Consider the following 23,521-nt stretch of genomic DNA (forward strand, 5'->3'; position numbering starts at 1 on the left):
TCCTAAGCAATACTACTACTTGTATTTTGCTGAATATATATATATATATATATATATATATATACACACACACACACACACACACACATACATATATATATACATAGACACACACACACATATATACATGCCTTCCTACAAAACATGATAATTTCCTTTAACAAAATAAATCAAACATTTTAATCAGTCATCAAAGTATACAAATAATAACACTGCATAATAACTTATCCAACAATATAAAATTAAACAATTGTATTACTTCAAGCTGGAAATATCAGTTCAAAGAGTAAACAATTTCCTCAACTTAGGCTAATACGGACACAGACACCAGTTGGAGCTGAAATACTGCCTTAAACTTGTTATTGTTAAATACTAGAGTAGATTGCTAGCATGCATGTCAAAGCACTGTTTGATCTGTTGGTGGAAATCCTCAACTGAGGAAGCATGTGACACATGATATGAACTCATCTGATTCATAAAACAAACTGTATTTTGTTACTTTAAATCAGTGATATGAGGATAAGGTGGTACGTAAACGTATCAGTTTTCATGTTGGCAGTAATAAATAATAAGGTGTTCTGTACCTGAGCAGAGCTCCGATCAGCTTGGTGACATTTTCAGACGTCTGGATCACAATAATGGGCTTGGACAGCACCTGAGACAGATCCATCTACAACAGAAACTGATTTTTAGGTGATGAATATGGTCTATATTTTAAACTTCAATTTTCAGCCACGTTTCTATCATTTTCCCAAGAAATGTGGCTAGCCAAAATCAATATAATCCATAATATCTTTTAAATTAAAGCACCTTCAATTCTGTCCATTTGTACATTGCTTACACATCGATGGACACACACATACACACACAAAATAACAACTGCAAGAGAAAGCATGTAAAGTGACAAAACAATAGGATGATTGAAAAATTAAGAAATCAGCTGGTGATTGAGTTTTTGGAGATTTACCTCACTGACAGTGTTTTGGTTGAGAGCTAGAATGATCAGTGCAGATGCTCCAAGGACCAATGCTCGCTTCATCTTTAACGGAGAGGACGAATGTTAAGTTGTCATATATGTCCGTACCAATGAGAACAAAATTCAAACAGAGTTAAGTAGTAAATTGAACTTCTTACCTTATTGACCATAGCATCAGTAAAGGACTCCTGGTTTCCGGTGGAGGCTTTGCTGTCATCCATCTCCACAGGCACCACTCCTATCCACGGCTCCTGCTCTTTGGTGTCGTCCTCGCCTTTTCCTGCGCTCACCTGCTTCTCCTCATTCTGGACCTGAAGACAGAAAACAAGCTAAACATTTGTACTGAAAGCTACCTTGCTAAGGGGCCGTTTAAGGAGGCACGAGCTATACTTTTGCACTCACATTTGTGACCTTTATTGTAAACAAAACCACTTAAATGCACTCAATTAAATCAAAAACTTGAAATCTGAAAATACCAGTATGCCTGCTGACATTATTGGTTGTTCTACTGAAAAATATATAAAGCTAATATATCTCACATTGTTTACTTCCTACTGTAAATCAGGATTTCCCCATGCATAGATGTAATTATAATTTATTGTGATATTTGTTTTTTTTCTGAAATGATTGACACGAATATAAATGGCATGAGGTTATCAAGTTAAAAACTTTGGGTAACGTTAATGAACAATGGTCAGGAAGAATCAGACTGTAAAATTAAATTAATCTATAAGTCATTGGGAAGAATAGAGGTCAGTAGGCTCTAACGTTAGTATCTTATTTTGCTAACATTTCTGCTATTTTTAGACTAAATGGTCATTATCAAAAAAAAACAACAACAACTGTTAATGACGTTAGTCGTTAGATGCAGCCCTAGTGCTCTTTTGTAGACTCACCAGGACCAGCTCTCCCTCCAGCTCTTCGTCCCGGTGCTCGGAGCTCCTGCTACCCCTGCCGGACTCCACCACCTCCCCCTGGAGCAGAGCGCTGACGCCGGGCCGCTCCAGGAAAACCTCCACCAGAGCGACCTGCTCCGCGGCGACCAGAAGCCCCGGCCACCGCAGCAGGACGAGCGGTAACGTTACCCAGAAACAGCACCAGCAGCGAGCTGAAGCCATGGCCCAACAACAGAAAGAAATACTGATGCAAACGGTTATAAATACATAAACCTGATCAACTGTAAGCCGTCATTTTAGAAAAGCTGTTAGCTAGCTTTTTTTTTTCGCCCGTTAGCTAACAATGTAAACAACGGAGGACTGCTTTCGGCTCCGACCGGAAGAAGCGGGAGGATCATTATCTTGTATACAACCCGGTAAAGACCGAGACGCCAATACTTTCAATAATTTAACTAAGATAACTATACTGTATTGAGATAAATAAAAATCAACGTCAGTGTCACATATGCGGTTCTTCCGTTAACTTTCAGTGTTTTTTACCGTTGAGTTTATACAACCAGAGAAGACTGTAACGTCTGCAACATTAGATAGTAACGCCCCATACTTCCGTCTTCGATTTAAAGCTATGATATGGCACGATCCAGGATCGCTATAAATCTTTTTCACGTGTATTAACACAAATAGTGCTTCATTTTCACTAGTAGTCCAATATTGGGTGATTGAGAAAAAATAATAAAAAAAACCTGTAGGCTATCTGTTCCATTTCGCACTTGCGCACTGTGACAATATTACATGGCGTCGTATTTAGGATTTTTCTGAAATATGAAAAAAGGATTACTCCGTAACACTAGTATCTGATGGGTAACAACACAACTTCTGAATCAAACAAAAAACCTTATACAAAAAAACTAAATTAATAATTATTGTTGTATATACGCATGTGCGAGATTTTCGGATTAACAGTAAAGATTGTCTATTGTATTGAAGATGAATCACTCAATAGTTTGTTCAAATGTAAAATGTGCTAAAACTCTGTAACTTCCCCAAATGCGATTACTTATAAATAAAGTAATTGAGTTACATTCTTTTTACATTGTAATTACTAAATATCTGTTAAATCAAGCTTTTGATAATAGTGTTGCAAAGGTGGTCCTGAAAGTAAACGTCCCATCTAAAAAATAAAATAGTTGATTTGTCCTCTCACGTTCTTAAGTGCTCTGTGTCTGCTAAAAACAACACTGACTGAAAAATAATGAGAATTTGGCCTTTAAAAGGTCCCATGGCATGAAAATTTCACTTTATGAGGTTTTTTAACATTAATATGAGTTCCCCCAGCCTGCCTGTGGTCCCCAATTGGCTTGAAATGGTGATAGGTGTAAACCGAGCCCTGGGTATCCTGCTCTGCCTTTGACAAAATGAAAGCTCAGATAAGCTGTTCTGGAATCTTGCTTGTTATGAGGTTATAACAAGCGAGGTTACCTCCCCTTTCTCTGCTTTGCCCGCCCAGAGAATTTGGCCAACCCATGAGAGAGCGACATCGTGGCTTTCAAACGAGAAAAGTGGCAGTTGGTCAAGGCCACACCCCACCCTCCACCTTGCCCCCCCTCTGTATTCCTCAATAGCTACAGACCATAGACTGATAATATTAATAATATACATTGACAGTGTCTATGCTACAGACACAGAAATGGCACGTTTTGAGGAAAGCTCATTGTGGGACTGGCTTTAGTGGCTGTAATTCTGCACCAAGGCTGAATTTCGGGAAAGAGACTTCAGATACAGTATTAGGGGACAACTAAGGTCTATATAAAAGCATCCAAAGAGCACCATGTCATCAGACCTTTAAAACTCGCTTTGACTACATATCTGTCATATAGCCTAAAGTGTCATCTCTGACAAGTTAGCAGTTAACCAAAATTTATTCAGTCTCAAATATAGAATATAGAATATATATAGAATAGGCTATATAAATTGTAGCAACAGAGGATGTATTATGTTATTTATTAATCCAGGTTATATATATTTTTTCCAATACTAAACCTTACTATTTCTGCTTTCAGCAGTTGGCGCTTTGCTGTCAAGGCTTCATGTGTGCTATACATTTTTGAATACTAAATCATTGTCTGTTAAAATGACAAGCTGCTCACATTTTATCAGGCCTACATAGAGCTCCATAGTTTTATATATATATATATATATATATATATATATATATATAAACTATAACCCGTTTTTTTATGTAATCTTTTAGAAAGAATGGTTAAAGAAACCCGCAGTGTGTAAAACTACAAATAATAGAAGTAAGAGAAGCTATAACGTTAGCATGGAGAGAAAAGGGGCGGGACTTCTTTGGATCCTCCTTCTTGATACGAGTAATGCTCCTGTCATTTCTCCTATCTTTGGCCGAGTCAGCCGGTTGGACTGGAGTTGCGAGTGTCGTATTTACATTTGTTTTCATCTTTTTTCACGTGCAGGAAGCCGACAGCGATAAACTGTAGCCGCGAAGCGAGTGAGCATCAACTGGGCGGCGTTGACGACAGAAATCCGCCTGTCCCAGTTAACGGTGACGGTGCTGTTTCTCTTTCGGGCTGGTTGGCTGTTAATTTGACTTTGAAGGAGCTCCGTCTTTATCGGTCTTACATCTTCTGGTCGCAGATATGAGCGGAAGAGTAGGGGACCTCAGTCCTAAACAGGCCGAAGCACTGGAGCAGGTACGTTTTGCCATAATAATAATAATAATAATAATAATAACAATATAATTGTGCTTTATACTGTATATCTCTTTACCATAATTTATCTTTCTTGTTATTATGACTGATCTATAATAACCTGTCTGGTAGCATACCTCTTGCTAAAAAACATCCCCTTTTTATAGGATGTATTAATATTGTTTTCTCAATGGTAATAAACCATTCACTAATGCTTTGCAGATCAGTTAGAAGCCATTATGAAAAACAACGTTTGGTTGACGTTTTTGTTGACATTTGCAGTCATAGGACTGCAACGATCTCTTAACGATTATTTTCATTATTTCTAGATTAAGCAATCATCTGTTTGTCTATAAAATATTGCTGGTTCAAATGCCTTGAAAATTTACAATTTTTTTTACTAAATCCATGAGTCCTGAGTCAGAGTAACTGACTCATGGATTAAATGTTGCACTTGTAAACTGTCACCTGTTGCATGACCTATGACTGATTTAAAAAGCATTGGTAAACTTTAACATTAATACAGTAATTAGTTAAATTATAAATACTCAAGTGATTTGAACCAAGTGAAGTGATTTTGCCTTTGCAAGTTATTTAAACAATTTACCAAAATGTATCAAAATTGTTGCCCATTACTGTTGTGATTGATTGTTCAAGCTCTAAATTTTATTATTCTAACTTCTAACTTTATATTCTGGCCATTTAAAATTATTTATTGCCATTAGTAAAGTCACCAGTTGCATATTTTAGAAAATTATATCCTGTAGTTCCTGTGTTTATAGTTCCCGTCCACATCACTGTTATTCATATGTTATAAATAGTTAGGATTGCTGTGATTCATTATAAAAGTTAGTTTAACTTTAGAGGAAGTCTGTTAGCTGTATTTTTACGCAAGCCTCATGTCAAAAGGGAATTACACTATATGGCCAAAACTATTTACGTTTAGTCTAGGCCTTTTAGTTCAAATGAAGGGAAATCTCAATGCTACAGCATTATCCAAAGCAACTTACAATTGCTATATATGTCAGAGGTTGCAGACCTCTGGAGCAAATAGGGGTTAAGTGTCTTGCTCAGGGACACATGGGTTGATGTATTGCAGTGGGAATCATACCCAGATCTCCCACACCAAGGGCATGTGTCAGCATGCAGCATCTTAAGTTTGAATATTTGCTGGTTTTCTTTGTCTGACTGTTGGTCCAACAAAACAAGCAATGTAAATATGTCAACTTGGGCCAAGAAAAATGATAAATCCCCCAAAAAACGAGCTACTTATTTTGCAGCACTAAGGCTCGAGTGTCCACATTCTTTGTTCAAGTGTCCACATAGTTTGGGTCATGTTGAAACCCGAGTTATCTGGACTGTTTTTCATGTAATGTTTACAGGCATCTCTTCTTGAAAAGCGTGTGAAAGTGTGAAAAGCAATTAGTCTCAAAGTCACAAGTTTCAGAAGCTTTAGTAAAATAAAACCCACTATTCTGAAATAAATGAAAAGCTTTAAACAAAGAAACATACTGTATTTTTTACTTTCAGGGTCAAAACTGTAACTAAGGATTAAGTTAAACGTTTCCTTGAATGTCTCTTCCCAGTACTGAATCCTCTTTGCGGCTCATAAGCAAAACGTACATATGTCTCTTCTCTCCTCCCTCTGGCTACAGTTTCGAGAGAGGATACAGGACATTTTTCCTCAACTTCCTGCGCAGCATGACCACTTCCTGTTACGCTGGCTTAGAGGTGAGTTGACAATCGTGAGGCACCTGTGGCTTTTCCCTGACCACAGCTTGCACTCAGAAAAAGCAAAACCTCTCCCATAACACCTCTCCTTTAGTGCGATTATTTGCCTACATATAATCATTTTTATACATTCACAGGGAAAATCAGTTTGTGCCGTAGCTGTGCAAAAAGCAGAAGCTACAGTGGTTTATTACATGAAAGGACATGATGCAACACATGTCACCCCTCTTGTTTGCAAGTGTTTGAGAAAGCGAATCACATGGTTTCACGCCTAAACACGATGCTCAAAAAAACAAGTCTGCTCTATGACTTGATACTCAGTAGTGGTTAAACCAAATCAGGAAGACGTCAGTTTTTTTTTTGTTTAACTTTTAAACAAAATCTGACAGTTTCCCAGATTCAGATTTTTCTCTGGTATCCTGAGGCAGGGTATCTGCAGGTCTTGAAAAGTCTTAAAAAGCATTGAATTCAGTTTAAGTCTTAAATTGCCTGCTGTAGGCTGTAATGTTAGTTATAACAATTATTTTGTATTTGATTGCGGGCTGTAGGGAGACGTTTTTCACCATTAAACTAAAAGTGGGTGTTGTGACCGTGAATTGTGTTGCAGGAGGATGTTCAATTCAATTCATTTTTTGCAGTTTCAGTCCGCACCATCAGACCTGCAGCACACTGTCACTACTGCTGGGTACAGTAGCTGAGAAGCTCATTGTCTTATTTTAAATTAGTTAATCCATCTCGGCACTGGTTATCTGGGGCCAGGTCACATTCATTCATCTAATTAATTAGATCAATAGGAATTATTGGTATAAACCGCTGGGAACTACTTGAAAAAAAAAGCTGATAATAATTAGTAACTAGGCCACATCGTCCCTACTAGTTAGCCATCATGCTTTGGCCAGTATGAACAGTAAAATGGGCATTAACTTGCATTCTCTGGTATTAAAAAGGTCTTTTAAAAGTCCTAAATTTAACCAGGTAAATGCTGCAGAAACCCAGGTTGAGTTTACGTTTTCAGACTCTGGAGGAAATGGGAAGCAAGTGATTAAAGGAGGCCTTGTTCTGATTACTTCTGCAGCAGAGGTCTAGCACTCTGCGCTTCAGGCTTATCCAGAGCTAATCGCATTAAAGGTGCACTACGATGGACGACAGCTCGTCTGCCGTGAGACTCTGCTGCTTGTGTTCCTGTTGCTCTCCTGTGTTCAAGTTCCTTTCAAAATCGTTTCATAAGAAGAGTTCAGTGGCGTATTGTTCTCTTTAATTAAGTCTTACTAAATGACCATAGCGGTTGTGAAAGTCAGCGTCACAGCTCCAAACATGAACAACAAGGTGTTTGTTTAGCCAATGATTCAAGTTATTTCCCTTACATGCATGTAAAGATTATTCCCGTTCACGCTGTGGGAATATGTGTGAGGACAGCTCAGTGCGTGTAATTGATTTAAAGCTAATGATTTAAAGCCCGAGGTGGCACACAGTGAGGACAAGTGATTGACCTTATAATAAATCTAGTTTAGAACACTTTTTGTGCCCAGGTACAACTCTGCATTGTGTTTAAGTACACCTTGTGATTCAAATAGTAATTCTATACATATAAATAGTTTCTTTTGTGAGCTGTGTGTGTGACGAGATCTTTCTGGCTCCCAGGGCATCGTATGACCTTTTGGCTACAATGCCAAATCAATGCCTGAATTGGGCTTGGTTAAAAATGTAATTCAATTTAGAATACACCAGTTGAAAAACTTTTCAAGAGATAAAAAAAAAGTCCATAACTTCTTGTGTACTAGCTGTTTTGTCCATAAAAGAATTGCTTTCTAAACAGCATACGTAAAAAGGTTCAAGAATTGATTTCAGGTGAACTTGTGGCTGGCAGTAGTGAGAAGGAAATCAGAAATAAAGTATATAACAGTCACAATTTAGGACCTATCTTTATCTGTTACTGTGTCAAGGTTTCATATTTCTTGTGATATTCTGAGTGAAATAATGGATATCAACACGTCGGACTGTGTGACCGATCGGTTAGACCCTGTTTCTGTCATACGATAGAAGAGTCTTGTACTAGAGGCCAATGACCCTCCTCCTCTTCTTAGCAGAACCAACTAAACAAATGTTTAAGTCTGCCCACAGATGATTCTCCCAACTGTGTGAATACAGTATTTATCTCAGAGGAACCCCACGTTAAGAGATAAAAAGGGTAAGCTGGGGTAAATGGCATCAATTCAGCCTGTGACTGCCTTTGTACTGGCATATCAGTTGTACTGGAGTACATTAGGACAAAGTGTTATACTGCATTTGTTCCAGAGTTCAGTGAAACAGATTTTGCAAACAGCAGCTTTTTCTGAAAACCGCTGAAGTCCATTTTTTAGTTACAAGACAGTCGTTTTAGACATCATTAGTCACATTCATACATTCTGACTGGTCTTGACGCTGTGATGACATGAAATATTGTGACTTTTTTTTTTTTTTTTTTTTTTTATGTAGCCTATGTTCAGAGATATAGACAGGAGGATTTTAGCTGTTTTAGCTTCTACCTGTGGAGCATATAAAAATACTATTCATGCGGCAGCCTTCTTTTTTTTGACTAGCCAAGAATAATGCCTTTACCAGATCAGTCACATAACAAGACACATTGTCTCGCCTACATGTTATCTAAATCTTTCTAAAGTTTGAAACTGACAGGGTGATGATTCAAAAGACCATAACAAGGTCTCTGCATGTTTTATTAAACCTGGACCAGTGGTGTGTGAGATATTGGCGGTATCATTAAATGTTATCAGATAATATGCTGACTGGGTTTGTCCTTGTACTAGTAACATTTCAAATCACTGCACTTGGGACTCGGTTGGTCTACCGTACACACGATATCTATTGCACGTCTGTCCGTCCAGGGAGAGCGATCCCCTCCACAGTTGCTCTTCCTGAAGTTTGTATCAGTTTTTTAAGGGTGGGAGTCCCTTATCCAAATCGAGGGACTAAGAACAGAGGCTGTCGTATGCTATACAGATCGTAAACCCCCCTGAGGTATTTTGTGATATATAAATACAATTGACTTGACCCTTATCTTATCTCACCTTATAGTATCCAATAGGATACATTTCTATGTTAAGAAGCAGCAGGGGAACCACCAATCTATTCATCCATTACTGTGTATATTATTAGTAGTTAGAACTGTATTATCCAGTAAGGTGAGGTGGTCGAAGCAAAACACTTATTACCGTCTCAAAACAACACACAGCCTGGCCATCTGCTTTGTGCATTTGTAATTGTAAGTCACTATGGCCTAGTTAAGCAGCCAGACTGGAGCATTAGGTACAGTATAATCCACTGCTGGAGTAGGTTGTAAATCTCACTTCACAGCAACATTGCTGTTGTGCTTTTCCAAGAGACTGTCAGTTGCAGAGCTAATCACCTTAAGGAGTATTAAGACAGTGAACTGTGTGTCCACTCTGTTCTGGATCAGTCCTACTGACACAGTGGGTTTAATATTTTAGAGTAGAGGAGGTGTTTTGGATGTTATACAAGTTTATTCCCAGAGGGTATTATTGACAATTATACAACATGTTTCCATCGACACCTGTTGTCTTAAGACGTTTTTACAATGTTTTTGACACTATTGCCCTTGTTGGAAAAAGGTGCCAACAGACAAAACAATAAGACAGGATCAGGCAGGATCACTAGTTGCTGCACTTTATTGAAAGCTTTATAACGGTGGGCCCCAGACCTTGTCCCTCCAAATCTTGCTCTTATTTGTTGTCGTTATTTGAAGTGTTTCCTCTAAGACTTCGATATAAAAAGTATGATCATGTAAAATCTTACCAACATGTCTATTACTTTACTGACTGAATGATTGACACGTCTTAGTCCATTAAGAGTTAAAAAAAAAAAAATGCACTGCCTTTACAAGATCTGTGTTTGGAGGATGTGATTATCATTATTATACATTACATTGACATTTCTAAGTCTAATAACTTTCAATTTAAACAAACTTGCACACATTTTATAACATCATTCATTGAAACTAAAACAGACTTTTATATGGCTTTTTCTTGACTTTGTAACTTCATATATTTTTTGTTTGTACACAGTATTGTCCTTGTATATTTTCCTCTGTCTCTTATTCACCTCCCTCACTTTTCCTCCTCCTGTAAAACATTGTAACTTGTAATTTGAAACTCTAATTGTCCCCCTTTGCATCCTGGTTAAATACCTTTTATTTCATTTAGACAATTTATGAATCGTGGATGTCAGTATTCATCATGTCAGCCTCATTTTTACTTTACCTTCTCTTTTTTAGCCAGAAACTTCAATGTCCAGAAGTCGGAGGGCATGTTGCGAAAGGTAACATGTTCACTTTCTTTGTGGAGTAGGAGAGGACATTTTTATAGTACCTGTCACATTCTTGTAGAAATGCAATTAAAATCATGTACTGTCTTGAAAGCAGTGGTGCATCGACAATGCCTCCTCATTCACTGACTCACGTGTTTTGTGTGTGAAAGTGCAGTTAGCACCAGCAGCAGACTGCTCATCAGCTCAGGAGTGGCTGCAGATTAGAGAGGAGCAGTGTAATAATGGTTCGCTGTGGGGAAACTGAGTCATCATCATCATCACAGCAGCCTGAGTAGATAAGATATAGATAAAAGGGGATTCAATGTGTTATCAAGCTGACAGTAAGAATTACAGCCTCCTAACTAAAAGCTGCATTCACTGTTGTGTGTCCACTAGGTGACAGAAAACTGAAACTGACAGACACACACCCTGATATATTGTCTTATATAAGTTGTTATGGTATAGTTACTTCCACAAATCAACAGGAGCAATAGTTACGTTTATTTAAAGTCATGTTTCTGTACCCCTGATTAAAATTAGTCCAATATTACCTCTCCTTTTAGCTCTAGTTTGTTCTCCACCAACTTCTGAGAAAAACATCTGTCTCTTTAGCTGCTAAGCGTTTTAGGTTTTCCAACTTGTCCCATTTGGGCAGGATTAACATTACAGGGAAAGTATGGAATAAAATATTTCATTTCAATCATCGGTTACTTCTTAAGCCTATCGAAACAAACCTGTAAATGTATAAAAAAAATATTAGCTAATTTGCCTATTTCTCTCTCTTTCCCCTTTGTTGGGGTTTGTGGTTGTAAGCATGTGTTGGCATGAATTACACAGCGGTACATAACTGATCCCTTTCCTGCTAACCGATCAGGTTTTACATCACACTGAAACCTCTTAAGCCTCTTAAATCACCACATAGTGCTTTGTATATTATTAATCCTATGATTAGCCTAATAGCTTTGCCTTACATGCACCCATCTTTTCTTCCAGCATTTGGAGTTCAGGAAACAGATGAAAGTAGACACAATAGTCACCGACTGGCGTCCACCAGAGGTAAAACCCCCTAAACTGTATAAACAATCAGTGTACTTAAAGAGTCGTTGTAGCAAATAATTTCCTCAAATAAATGAGTAAAATATTCCAGTACGCGACTGATGAAACCATTTAAAATGAATACTGTTTGCAGGTGATAGAGAAGTATCTGTCAGGAGGGATGTGTGGTTACGACCGTGAGGGTAGTCCTATCTGGTATGATGTCATCGGACCTGTGGATCCTAAAGGCCTCTTCCTGTCTGCCTCCAAGCAAGACTTCATCAAGTCCAAGATCAGAGACTGTGAGGTCCTGCAGATGGAATGTAACCTCCAGTCGCAGAGGGTAAGAGACCACGGACTGTAGGACAGGGATCCCGTGCTCCTGATCCCACTTGATACTAAAACGTGTCTGGTTGATGTGTAATGGTGTTTATAGAAGGAAGCATATCAGTGGTTCCCAAACAGGGTTGCCAGGTGAATACAGGGTTAGGTAATAAATAAATAAAAAACAAACTGCCTCACAAAATAGGTTAACAGACTTTTGGGACATTTCTCTAATCTTTCTTATGAACTACTATACAATTGTGCCTCTTAATGCTTTTAAGAATTATTCAAATGGAACAAGGTAACACCAGCATTCAGTTCAACTGCTTGCAACTTGCAGACACGCAACTTGTCACAAGTAGACTACTTGCTTTTTATTAAGAAGTTACAAGCAAAATAATTTGGAAACCATTGAGTTTATTTCCCTTTATGAAAACATCCTTGTCTCAGTTCACAAATGTGAAACATATTTGTTTTTTAGAGCAGCGGTATCAGTTTTCCACTGATAAAATCAAATGTGACCTCTGAAGTTCTTTTAATTTGGCAGTTGGCATAGTGAAAAAGGGACTAAAACATGAGATATCTTAAGATACAGATTACAACATGCAACTATTATTGATACACACTACAGTAGGTCACAGCCAAGCAGAAAATATAAAGAGATAATTTGCCTTAACAGGAATAATACAATGTCACATTAAGGCTGCAAACAGGCAAAACTCAACTAAAATTTAAGATTAAGAAACAGCATGCAACTTTATATCCATACAGTACATACTATGCCCATGGATGCCAAAAACAAAAAACAGTTTCCATTGGAAATACATCTTGGGTTCATCAGTTACTTGACATTTTCAAATTCTCCATTTTCAAATTGCTGCAATTGTTAAAATGACAATTGAATGATCCAAGTTTATTTTTTCAGTTTGGCTGGATTCTTTACCATTTACGGTTTCAAGTTTCATTCAGAAAAAAGGTGAAATTACCCTCCATAGATTAAGTAATTAAAATTTGCTATTTGTAGATTTGCTTATGTTGGTGTATTTAAAAAAAATAAAATAAAAAGTTATTTAGTTTGACTCCATGAGATGTCATATGGGTTGATCACTCTGTTTAAATAAAAAACTTTATCCAAAGTGACTTAAATATTTGAGAAGCAATTTCGGGTTCATTGTTTTTCTCAAGTTCACAGGAGCCAAGAATATACCAAATTAACACCAATTAAAACCACCCTACAATTAATGGCTAGCCTGCTCTACCACCTTAACTACAGGCGCTTTTATTTTTGTTTTATACATTATTGTATGGTTTCACAGATTACATGTTCCTGTCTTTCTGTCACCAGCTTGGGAGGAACGTGGAATCAATCACCATGATCTACGACGTAGAAGGTCTGGGTCTGAAACACTTATGGAAGCCTGCTATAGAAACATATGGAGAGGTACATAGATGTGCACATTCAGTGTAAACAGGCTAAGCAGGTTAGTTGGGTTGAACATTTCCAAACACAGTATATGTTCCTCTGGGTCACCAGATTCTCCAGATGTTTGAAGAGAACTACCCAGAAGGCTTGAAAAGGCTGTTTGTCATTAAAGGTAAATGTGTCCTTCATCTATGGATGAGTGAGACTAATTGATTCCACTTGCATTTCTGTACGTGTGTTCATCTTTTAGTCATCGTATTCTGCTTTTGAAGAGCCAGGGCTTCAATTATTTCTGGTTAACGTTTCACTTTTTCTACTGCAGCCCCCAAACTCTTTCCTGTGGCCTACAACCTCGTCAAGCACTTTCTGAGTGAGAACACAAGACAAAAGATCAATATCCTTGGGGGTGAGAGTGAGACACTACACATCACTGCATCTAATTTTACAGATTATTTCACCCAATCAAAACACTTTGTTGGAGCTCAGTCTTTTACTTTAAGTAATTGACATGTCTAACCCAAGATGACCTGGCTGAGGCACTTGGTTTGGTGTTACCTAGTCTATATCCTTGACATTCCACTTCTGGGATTGCTCCGTTGCCGCCGGAAAATCCGCCGGATTTCACTCATTTAGGCCAGATATATGTTGCCTTGGGCTTCCTTTGTGTTGGCATTTTAGACTCGGGTTGATTTATGAGGACTATGGTTAACCTTTTCTCAGATCTCTGCAGGGTAAATCCAGACAGCTAGCTAGACTATCTGTCCAATCTGAGTTTTCTGTTGCACGAATAAAACAACTTTTAAACATCACGTTCCACCAAAACAAGTTCCTTCGGAGCCTATTTTGTAGCGGCACCACCCAAGAAGATTGTGATTGGTTTAAAGAAATGCCAATAAACCAGAGAACGAATGCTATGTGGAGTAGCCAGACTCCCCTCCAGAGTGTTTTGGAGGAGGGTCTGGCAAAGCGAGACTAGGTGTTAACATACGCTACCATTTGCGGTGTGTTGCATTCAGTACAAAATCTGCAGGCTGCTCTTCAGGTGCAGAATAATAAATCCTTTTATTGTTTTCACCGTGCATTAACGTGAAAAGCAAATTTTCCAGTTTCCATTGGTAGACCAAACACTTAACTTACAATCTTTTAGTGCCACAGCAGTCAGTCATAAACCCTCTCAGACAACAGTGACTTTCCAAGCTATATACCTGGGCCCTACATAACAGCACAGCGACACAAAGTAAAGTCCAGTTATTCCAACAACATATTTGGCTCCTACACACTTTGACCTCCCTCCTTTTTTATGAAATGACTGTTGTCATTTCTACAGGGAACTGGCAGGAGGTTTTACTGAAGTACATCGATGCAGAGGAGCTGCCGATGATATATGGGGGTAAAATGACGGATCCTGATGGAGATCCTCGCTGTCGGACCAAGGTGAGTCAGTGAATCAGAAAGCCAAACCGCACACCCATGGGTGCTGTTGTTTTGGCACTAAAAGGTGGGCTGATGAGTTGGAGGAGACGAGTACCTGATGCAGGTTAATTATTTTGAGATACTATTGATACTTGGACATGCGCTTATTGACACATTATGAGGATAGTGACATTGACCTAAAAGGACTTATTTATTAAGCAAGTTATCCTGTTATATATACACACACAGTAATATGCCACTAGTCTTGTTTAAAATCTAGTTGAATTATGTTTGTGAAAATAATTTCATAATCATTTGTGTCCTTGCTTGCACTAGTAATTTTATAATGTGTAGTTGTTTTTAAACCTTTTCAGCATGTGAGAAATGACATAAACACATAAAGTAAATATTTAATTTCCTCTGCATTCTGCTTTTGTCCGATATGACCAATACACTGTAAGTCTGTCCGGTAATAACAGCTGTTCCAGTTTTGACAGCTACCATTTTTAAGTCTGTTTTTTTAGCTCTGCCTGGTGTCATTGCACCAACTTTCCATATGGTGTGTGCTTGGATTATTAGTATTTATATATTACATTTCTTTTTTTTTTTTTTTTTTTATTGTATTATTGAGTTAATTGAAAATTCCACCTTAAATGGGAAGTAGACACACGCTGTCTGCTCTAAATTGAGCAGAGAGCAAAATGAGTGCCAAGTAATAATATAGGTATACCCAAAACGTATGTTAATTAAATCCAAAACATGCATTTCATTGAGTGCCATCACTCAGCAGATAAAGCCACAGCTATCGGTTGTCGATAATATTTATCATGATGTCGTAGTTAAATGCGTTACTTATGACGTAAACCTTCACAAAACTAATCAGCACATTTGGTCACTTTTGATTCTTTGGAATCAACAGGAATTTGTAATTTTGCTCCCAATAAAATTACACAATAATTATTGCCCAGTACTACAAACAGCTGTTTTGAGAAATATATGGCAAATTTGCTTTTCACAATTGTCAGACAAAAGTACCAACAGTCCTGCAATAGATACAAGTCTGATTCCAACAACAGCTGACCAGCCCTCCTGTAAACGAAATAGATGAAAGTACACTTTCTTTGGAGTAGTTTCAAACATTTATATATCGACTCTATTGCCATAGACTTGTGAGTCCTGCTCTGTTGTTTTCTTTCAACGGTTTAGCATCCTTTGCTCATGTAGTTTGTCGGCTTCCAGCTTTGCTTTGGTGAGAGACGGTCTGGCTAAATGCATGCTGTGCACTTGAAATGTTGTGGGTTTACATTTGACTGGCAAACTATTTTTTCTATGCGAGTTCCCACCGACACCAGTTTTCCAGTTTATCACAGCCAAGCAAAAAATATTAAAAGAAACTAGAAGGGCACTCGGAAAGCAAAGACCTCCGTCAAGGCCATGCCCTCTCTCGCAATGTTAACGAAAGTGTAAAAAACCTGGTGTATCTGCCCTGTGACTTTGATCTGCTCCAAATTTTAATGGGTTCTTCATGGTCCTATGCTACAGACAAACCAACAAACAAAAACAGAACTGAAAATATAACCTCCTTCGCTGAGGTCATCATTTCCTTAAACAGGAATAATGCAACATCACATTTAGGGCCCTATTTTAACGATCTGAAACGCAAGTATCAAACGTGAAACACAAGTAGCTTTGCGGGCGGATCTCGGGCGCTGTTGCTATTATGCAGGTGGGATAAATGACTCTTGCGCCCGATGCAAATCTAAAATGGGTTGGTCTGAAGTAGCTAGGTGTGGTTTGGGCGTAACGTGCAATAAACCAATCGGAGCGTCATTTCACATTCCCTTTAAAACCAGGCGCGCTTGTTCCATGGCGGATTGCTATTATGACGGTGGATTTGCCTGGCGCACGCCAGCGGGAGCTGTCCGAGATGCGGCAAAGTAATAAATGCCCGTCTTGATCGTGTGGCGATGTTGCTGCGTCCTCTCGGGCGCATTTCCTCAAATCTGGAGAGGATTGCTGCAGCGATGGAGCGTGGGCCTCCAAACGCACAACCTGCTCCTGTTGTGCCCCTTCCTCCTCCCCCCACTCCATCTCCGTCCACCCGCTCCACCATGGAGCGCATTGCCACTCCCGGACCAGATCCCGGCGGAGTGTCCAATCCCACCGTAGTTCAACATCACGTCTCCTTAAGTCCTCTAATATTTCCTCATTTATGTCATCAACACATCCATGATTCATGGAAATGTGTAAAACACAACAAGCCACAAAGAATGCTGCGACTTTGTGAGGACTGTACTGTAAAGTGCCTCCTGATCTGTCCAAACACCTGAGCGCCTTTTCAGTAATATTTTTTTTTGTAATTATGTATGGTTTGCAAAAATGGGAACTGCTGCGTCCGTGTAGATGAGAGAAGCAAAGTGTATGCACGTTGTGCACACTCTACATTCTGGCCAAGCATGCGCCCCTAAAATAGCATCTGAATAACGCGCTACAGACTTTAGACTAGTGCCACTGACTTTAGACCAGGTTTTTCCTGGTCAATGGCGAAATTGTTTTCTGAAACTGCAAAATAGCACCAGGGAACATTTGCGCTGGAACACGCCTCCTCTGTTCGCTGAACCGCCCCCGGGAGCGCAAATACGTTCCCTAATTTACCAACGTGCGTCTGTGGTGGGAAAAGTCCGCTGTGCGTCGGGTGCAAAATAGGAATGATACATGCGTCAGTGTACAAAGGCAATTGCACTGAGTGCAAGATAGGGCCCACAGACTACAAACAGGCCAAACTCAGTGGATGAGAGGTTCTCTATAAAATGTTAACGCCGCTCAAACTGCCTCTGGCAAGGGTCCTGTTACACATGAATAAGCCAGTTCGAGCACAGCAGCTCAATGACAATACATGGACTATTCTGGACTGGCAGAATGAATCAATACAGCTGTACACATGCTGAATACAGTTTATCTCTGCCATACATATACAAATATAAAAAAGAATTGATGCTAAAAGGATGAAAATTGGGGTTTGCCTGGTTGCATTGAATAGACCGGTAATGGTAATTTCCTGCATTTACATATAATCCACAGGGCATTGCAGATGATAAATTAATTACTTAAGCTAGTCAAGAAAAAACCCACTTCATCCCTGCTGCGTCCTTGACACGCTGCGTAGAAATGGCAAAAGCCCTTAGCACGCAAGATGCTGTCAAACCTGGCAGTGTAGTATCGAGCAACACGTGCAGAAAGCAGCAGCTTGAGTAGTCACACATATCAGATAATACTCTAGACAAGATAACTGACCGTGCGTTTGTCACTGTTTCTGTAGATAAATAATTGGGCCCAGGAGACATGAGGAACAGGAAGAGGGAAATTCATTTCGGCTGCATTCAAGATTCAAGGAATTGAGATGCTCAGCCTCAAAGTGTTCTTTTTTCTACCTTTTTTTTAGTTTAGCTACCTGTGTGTCCTTGACATTGTACTCTATTATTTTGGTTAGGTCATAGGAACTGAGCCATCTTACTAAAAAGGAATAGTTGTACAATACTTTATGTTAAGTCATACAGCAGAAGGATCCTGTCGGTTTTAAATTGCCTTGATCTGTGCAATAGGAAAGTAACTTAGTCATACAAGCTTGGTAATCTGCTTCCTTAAAAACAACTTTTGAGCCTTATGCATCTTGTATGAGGTTTTTCTGACACTTTTCCTCTTTTAGGTTCAGTCAAATCTCTGCACAATTTATGTAAATTCAAAAAAATCAGGAGACACCTGATGAAGTGTTGCTCTCCAACGGACTATATCACAATGTGTGTTTTGTTCTTTTAGTACTGCCTTCCTTTCACTGCACTTAGTCTGTTAAGTTTGACATTTAAGACTTTTAAAAAAGTAGTTCCACATGAGTTTGACTTCCCTTATAATAACGCTCATATCTAAGACAGGTTTGAAACAACATTCTGAGCTGTGTCTGTCATCTGTAATGTATAATGTTAATTAACATCTGGATTTTACAGACACTCTGGATTAAACTCATCCCATTTAAGAAATCACTGCCCTCTGTTGGTTGGTTCATATACTGAACTGTGCAGTACTGGGAACACAGTTGATTGGTTTGATATTTATGTGAATAAACAACAGAAAAAGAAAACCCCTTTTTGTGCAAAAGATGTAAAATTACAAGCATTCAGACAATGTCACAAAGTCACAGTAAGTGATGGCTTTTTTCATTTCTCTTCCCCTCAGACTTTCAACATTTCATATAATTAACCTTTTGACACCCATATCTATAACTCTGTTTGCATGTTCTTGGCTGCAGATACATCACGTCGGCCCTGTTCCTCCCTCCTACTACGTGCGGGACCATGTAAAGGTGGACTATGAGCAGTGTATGACCGTCAGCCGAGGTTCCTCCCAACAGGTGGACTATGAGATACTCTTCCCCGGCTGTGTTCTGAGGTCAGCTGGATGCAACACGTTTTCTTACAGTTGCAGCAATGGTGTGAAAAGATCAATTTGTTTTGGCATGAGGCAGAGTAATATATTCTTTGTTGTGGTAACGTCAGGCCTAGCCCAATTAATTTATTATATAAATGACTGCCTTTAAAAGGTCCGATGACATGGTGCTCTTTGGATGCTTTTACATAGACCTTATTGGTCCCCTAACCTGACTCCGCCAGATGGATTGCTTCGCATTTGCTCGGCATATCCATCTGGGGAACTTTCCGTTGGAGAACTTTTGGGAAGGGGCGGAATACTGGTTATTTGATTGGATGAACCATCTGTCTATCACCTATGTTGGTGATAGACGGGCCAAATCAACCAATCAGATCCACGAAGCGTATGAAAATACAACCACAAGCCCGCCCCTGCTGCTGCAGGCAAAGCATAGCTCGTAAGCACAGCATGCAAGCAACATGTCGGTAAAGGATATTTGCCATTTGTGTAACGAGAATTTAGGAATAAAAGACACCATTTCAAGTTCCCGGACCATATTCCAAAAGAAGGATCCAAGAGAAAAAAAGCATTAGCGAGCGGCTAACAGAATTAGGGCTTCCGCTGGCTGATAATACTGGTTAGCTGATTGGATAAACCATCTGTCTATCACCACCTAACCCACCTCAAAACCAACGCTGATTGGCCCGGTCGTTTGGCTAACGGCTCCAAATTTTCTCTGCCTCAAGATGCCAGACTGATCTGCGAGTGGAAAACTGGAGCTCGCGAGATCAAGACGGTCTCACGAGGCTAGTGGTCCCCTAATACTGTATCTGAAGTGTCTTTCCCGAAATTCAGCCTTGGTGCAGAATTACAGCCACTAGAGCCAGTCCCACAATGAGCTTTCCTCAAAACGTGCCATTTCTGTCTGTAGCTATTGAGGAGGAGAGAGGAAGGGGCAAGGTGGAGGGTGGGTTGTGGCCTTGACCAACTGCCACTTTTTTCGTTTGAAAGCCACGATGTCTCTCTCTCATAGGTTGGCCAAATTCTCTGGGCGGGCAAAGCAGAGAAAGGGGAGGTAACCTTGCTCCTTATGACCTCATAACAAGCAAGATTCCAGAACGGCCCATCTGAGCTTTCATTTTCTCAAAGGCAGTGCAGGATACCCAGGGCTCGGTTTACATCTATCACCATTTCAAGCCAATTGGGGACCACAGGCAGGCTGGGGGAACTCATATTAATGTTAAAAAACCTCAAAGTGAAATTTTCATGCCATGGGACCTTTAAGTATTTAAACATTCTTTCAAATGTTGTGTTGTATAATTGATTTTAAAATATTTTAAATCTCGGTAGGTGGCAGTTTGCTACTGAGAGCGCAGACATTGGTTTTGGGGTGTTTCTGAAGGCTAAAAAGGGCGAATGGAAGAAGGCAGCTCAGATGGAGGAAGTGGTGCCCACTCAGCGCTACAACGCCCACTTAGTGCCCGAGGACGGATCACTGACCTGTGAACGCCCAGGAGTCTGTGAGTAACCTAGTACTTAGCATACACTTGTGCTTAGAAGGCTTTATGATTATGATGTGTAAACATTAGACCTAATTATAGTAAATATTCTGTTACGTTTGTCTTCTCCAGATGTTCTCAGATTTGACAACACTTACAGCATCTTCCAGGCCAAAAGAGTCAGCTTTGCCGTTGAGGTCCTGCTCCCGGACCATTTACAGTCCCCACAGACCAATGGAGGGTCCAAAAACCACGAGCATGCTGAGGTCAACAGCCAGTCATAACCAAGGAAGATGCCAAAAATGCGCCACTATGTTGTCAGATCAGTAAAACAAGTGTAGCCGCCACCAGTAAGCACAGCCCGAGAGACTTGATCTGAGAATTTGACTTTAATTATCTTTAATGATAACATTATTCACATGCTCTCCATTTGGAAACACTTACAAAACAAAAAAGAGGGACAGTTAATATGGCGAAAGGTATGTGGAAGCCCCAATACACAACTTTGTGCACTTAGTCTTTTTTCATGGTTCATGGTTTGGGCTAGGCCTCTTAGTTCCAATCAATAGAAAGCTTAATGCTATAACATTCATAAAGAAAAGATTTTCCCAGTTTGGTGTGGAAGAACTTGAACTTAACCCCACCCAAAATCTTTGGGGGATAAACTGGAGCACCAACTTCCGGCCAGACCTCAACACCCAATATCAGTGTTGGACCGGGGTCATCCCTATGTTCCCAGGGTCCACGTTGTAAGAGATTTGTAAGGTCTGTCTTCGCAGTTCAAATGGCAAAAGAATGAATAGAGATGGATCCAATCCATTTGGCCACTGTGGAGATATCACTATCTGGAATGGAAGTCAAGAAAACGGTGTTCTCAAATTTGAGGGCATAGGTTTCAAGGAGTATAACACCAGTAGGCTCTACGCTGTAGGTGTGTGATTTCAACATAACTGACCCAGGGAAACATTTAGGTGAACATTTGACCTAGGAAAAAAAGCACTGCTAAGAACAAAAACCCCTTTGAAAGGTCTCCCTAATGTGTCAGGTTAGAGGATATTGAGCTAGGGAACAAAGGACCCTGTGATCAGAGAAACACTCCCATTGGACCTCACTACAACTCTTGTGACTAAATGGGAACAAATCCCTGCAGCAGGTTCCATAATCCTGTGGAAAGCCAGAAACCAGAAGAGAGGAGGCGGTTATAGCTTTGGATTAATGCTCATAGTTTTAGACTGAGATATTTAACAATCACCTATGGGTGCAATGTCCACATACTTCTGGACACAGCTAGTAGCAACTTTATGTTAAACTATATACCTCAAGAGTATATCATCGCAAAAATTAGGAGTTAGCTCACCAACAAGTTTGAAAACTAAAACATTAAAAAAAGAAGTGAGCTCAGTGTTTCCTCTAGAATTTTTTCTTACCTTGAAACCATCCAGCAAATAGACGGTACCGTAGGGTGATTTCACGTCACCGCTCATTTTACACACAGTTTAACAACAAAACTAAACGCTGAGTGAACATTACTAGCTACGTTTTGAGCGGTATGCACCCCCACTAACCTGGAAAACGGTTTTAAAACAGTAACCTTAATACAGCGTGTCGGAGGAATACAGCGTTCTCCTGCAACGGGAGTCAGAGGCAGATGGGACGTCACAGCAGCGTTAGCTAACATTAGCTTCTTGTCTCATCTGGGTTCTGGTAAACAGTAAATTCATCAAAGTCAGTGTCCACAATGCTATTTTCCAATAAACTGTAGCTGTCAAATTTCACGGGACCCGCGTGAGTGCGGATTTCATGTTGTGGCTTTCGTCACTGTTTATCACTTATTGAGTGAAGCTGGAGTGAAGTAGTATTCGCCCTGTTGTTTATTTGGTTGCCATGACTTCACGAGTGATGACGTCCTGTCACTGATCCAGTTGCTCTGCTCACCCTAGGCGGAGAGAGAGGATGACAGTTCGCTTGAGTTCAGTAGAGCAGACTGCTCTACGACTTTATCACTTTTCATAAACAGCCGAAGGAGCGGTTGTGCGTGGTGTACATAGCGAAAACCCTGTTGTGCGTCTGCCCTATTTCTGATACCGTGGCGCTGGAAATTTTCCCGTGGCGCACCGCCACTATGCTATCAACACAGAGGAAACTCTGGAGCTTACAAAACCTCTGTAGTCCGCTCCTCAACTCTGCCCAAGGCTAGCGGCTCGAGGCTAACATTAGGCCCTGCTAGCATAACACACCCAAATCCCGAAACCTAACTGTTGGTGGTCGAGATCAGTGTGGGTAATGTAGGCACCAGGTTTTGACAAAGAAGAAGAAAAACTTTCCATCATGAGAATCATGTCCAAGTGAATCAGGTCAGTGCTACCACTGTGGCAGCACTGAAATGGCATTATGGAGTGAAATAGGCCACCACTAAAAAAAGGCAGCACAAGAGAAGAATAGTATTTAATTTTCTATGGACAAAAACAAAGGATAAACATTTTCTTTAGATGTAATGCTATATGGCATAGATATTTGCCACAACAGTACAAGCATTTCAGGTAATTTATATAAGCATAGGTTTGTTGCCATTTTGATACTTGAAAAGAAAAGAAGAAATCTAGAAAATACAGGTCACACACACTGAACATTCCTCATAATTACACATGGAAGCTTATGGAATCACTTGTGTGAGTTTCTAAATTAGGTTTGATTCATCTTTTGAAAGCTGTTTATATTTATTGTTCATACCCCCTTGACATTATCAATGAGGTTTCACATTTGTTGGCAACATT

The 23,521-nt window shown here is 39.7% G+C and overlaps 2 protein-coding genes and 1 long non-coding RNA gene across 5 annotated transcripts in view; 1 reads left to right on the forward strand and 2 right to left on the reverse strand.

Moving 5' to 3' along the window:
• rnf215 (ring finger protein 215) overlaps window positions 1-3,410 on the reverse strand; it is a 10,234-nt gene extending 6,824 nt beyond the window's left edge. The window contains exons 1-6 of the mRNA XM_028579175.1: window positions 3,394-3,410; window positions 2,413-2,447; window positions 1,873-2,084; window positions 1,135-1,287; window positions 968-1,039; window positions 585-670 (exon numbers count right to left, since the gene is read on the reverse strand). Coding sequence (XP_028434976.1) covers window positions 585-670; window positions 968-1,039; window positions 1,135-1,287; window positions 1,873-2,084; window positions 2,413-2,447; window positions 3,394-3,410 — 575 coding nt within the window. The remainder of the gene's footprint in view (window positions 1-584; window positions 671-967; window positions 1,040-1,134; window positions 1,288-1,872; window positions 2,085-2,412; window positions 2,448-3,393) is intronic.
• Window positions 1,878-22,194, forward strand: LOC114555061 (SEC14-like protein 2). Of its 3 annotated transcripts, none has more exons than XM_028577163.1 (13): window positions 1,878-2,288; window positions 4,347-4,583; window positions 6,236-6,311; window positions 10,600-10,643; window positions 11,625-11,687; window positions 11,821-12,009; window positions 13,336-13,431; window positions 13,525-13,585; window positions 13,736-13,819; window positions 14,741-14,847; window positions 19,130-19,269; window positions 20,599-20,768; window positions 20,880-22,194. In XM_028577163.1, exons 2-13 carry the CDS (start codon window positions 4,530-4,532, stop codon window positions 21,029-21,031), a joined length of 1,236 nt encoding a protein of 411 aa, XP_028432964.1. In that variant the 5' UTR covers window positions 1,878-2,288; window positions 4,347-4,529; the 3' UTR covers window positions 21,032-22,194. The 3 variants fall into 3 exon arrangements, with proteins under 3 accessions (XP_028432964.1, XP_028432965.1, XP_028432966.1); XM_028577164.1 differs by having other exon boundaries at window positions 1,878-2,051; XM_028577165.1 differs by lacking the exons at window positions 1,878-2,288; window positions 10,600-10,643 and having other exon boundaries at window positions 4,283-4,583.
• LOC114555062 (uncharacterized) lies at window positions 21,122-22,478 on the reverse strand. The gene is made up of 2 exons (XR_003692525.1): window positions 22,313-22,478; window positions 21,122-21,592 (listed from the first exon to the last, which is right to left on the reverse strand). It is a non-coding gene; the product is annotated as an uncharacterized LOC114555062 (long non-coding RNA).
• Window positions 22,479-23,521: the final 1,043 nt, after the last annotated feature.

This window comes from Perca flavescens, chromosome 5 (genome assembly GCF_004354835.1).
Source record: "Perca flavescens isolate YP-PL-M2 chromosome 5, PFLA_1.0, whole genome shotgun sequence".
Lineage (NCBI taxonomy): Eukaryota > Metazoa > Chordata > Actinopteri > Perciformes > Percidae > Perca > Perca flavescens.

Coding starts and splice junctions, on each gene's coding strand:
- LOC114555061 (XM_028577163.1), top strand. CDS start 4,530: ATGAGCGGAAGAGTAGGGGACCTCAGTCCTAAACAGGCCGAAGCACTG. Junction 12,010..13,335: donor GTAACCTCCAGTCGCAGAGG/GTAAGAGACCAC, acceptor TTCTGTCACCAG/CTTGGGAGGAACGTGGAATC. Junction 13,432..13,524: donor CTATAGAAACATATGGAGAG/GTACATAGATGT, acceptor CTGGGTCACCAG/ATTCTCCAGATGTTTGAAGA.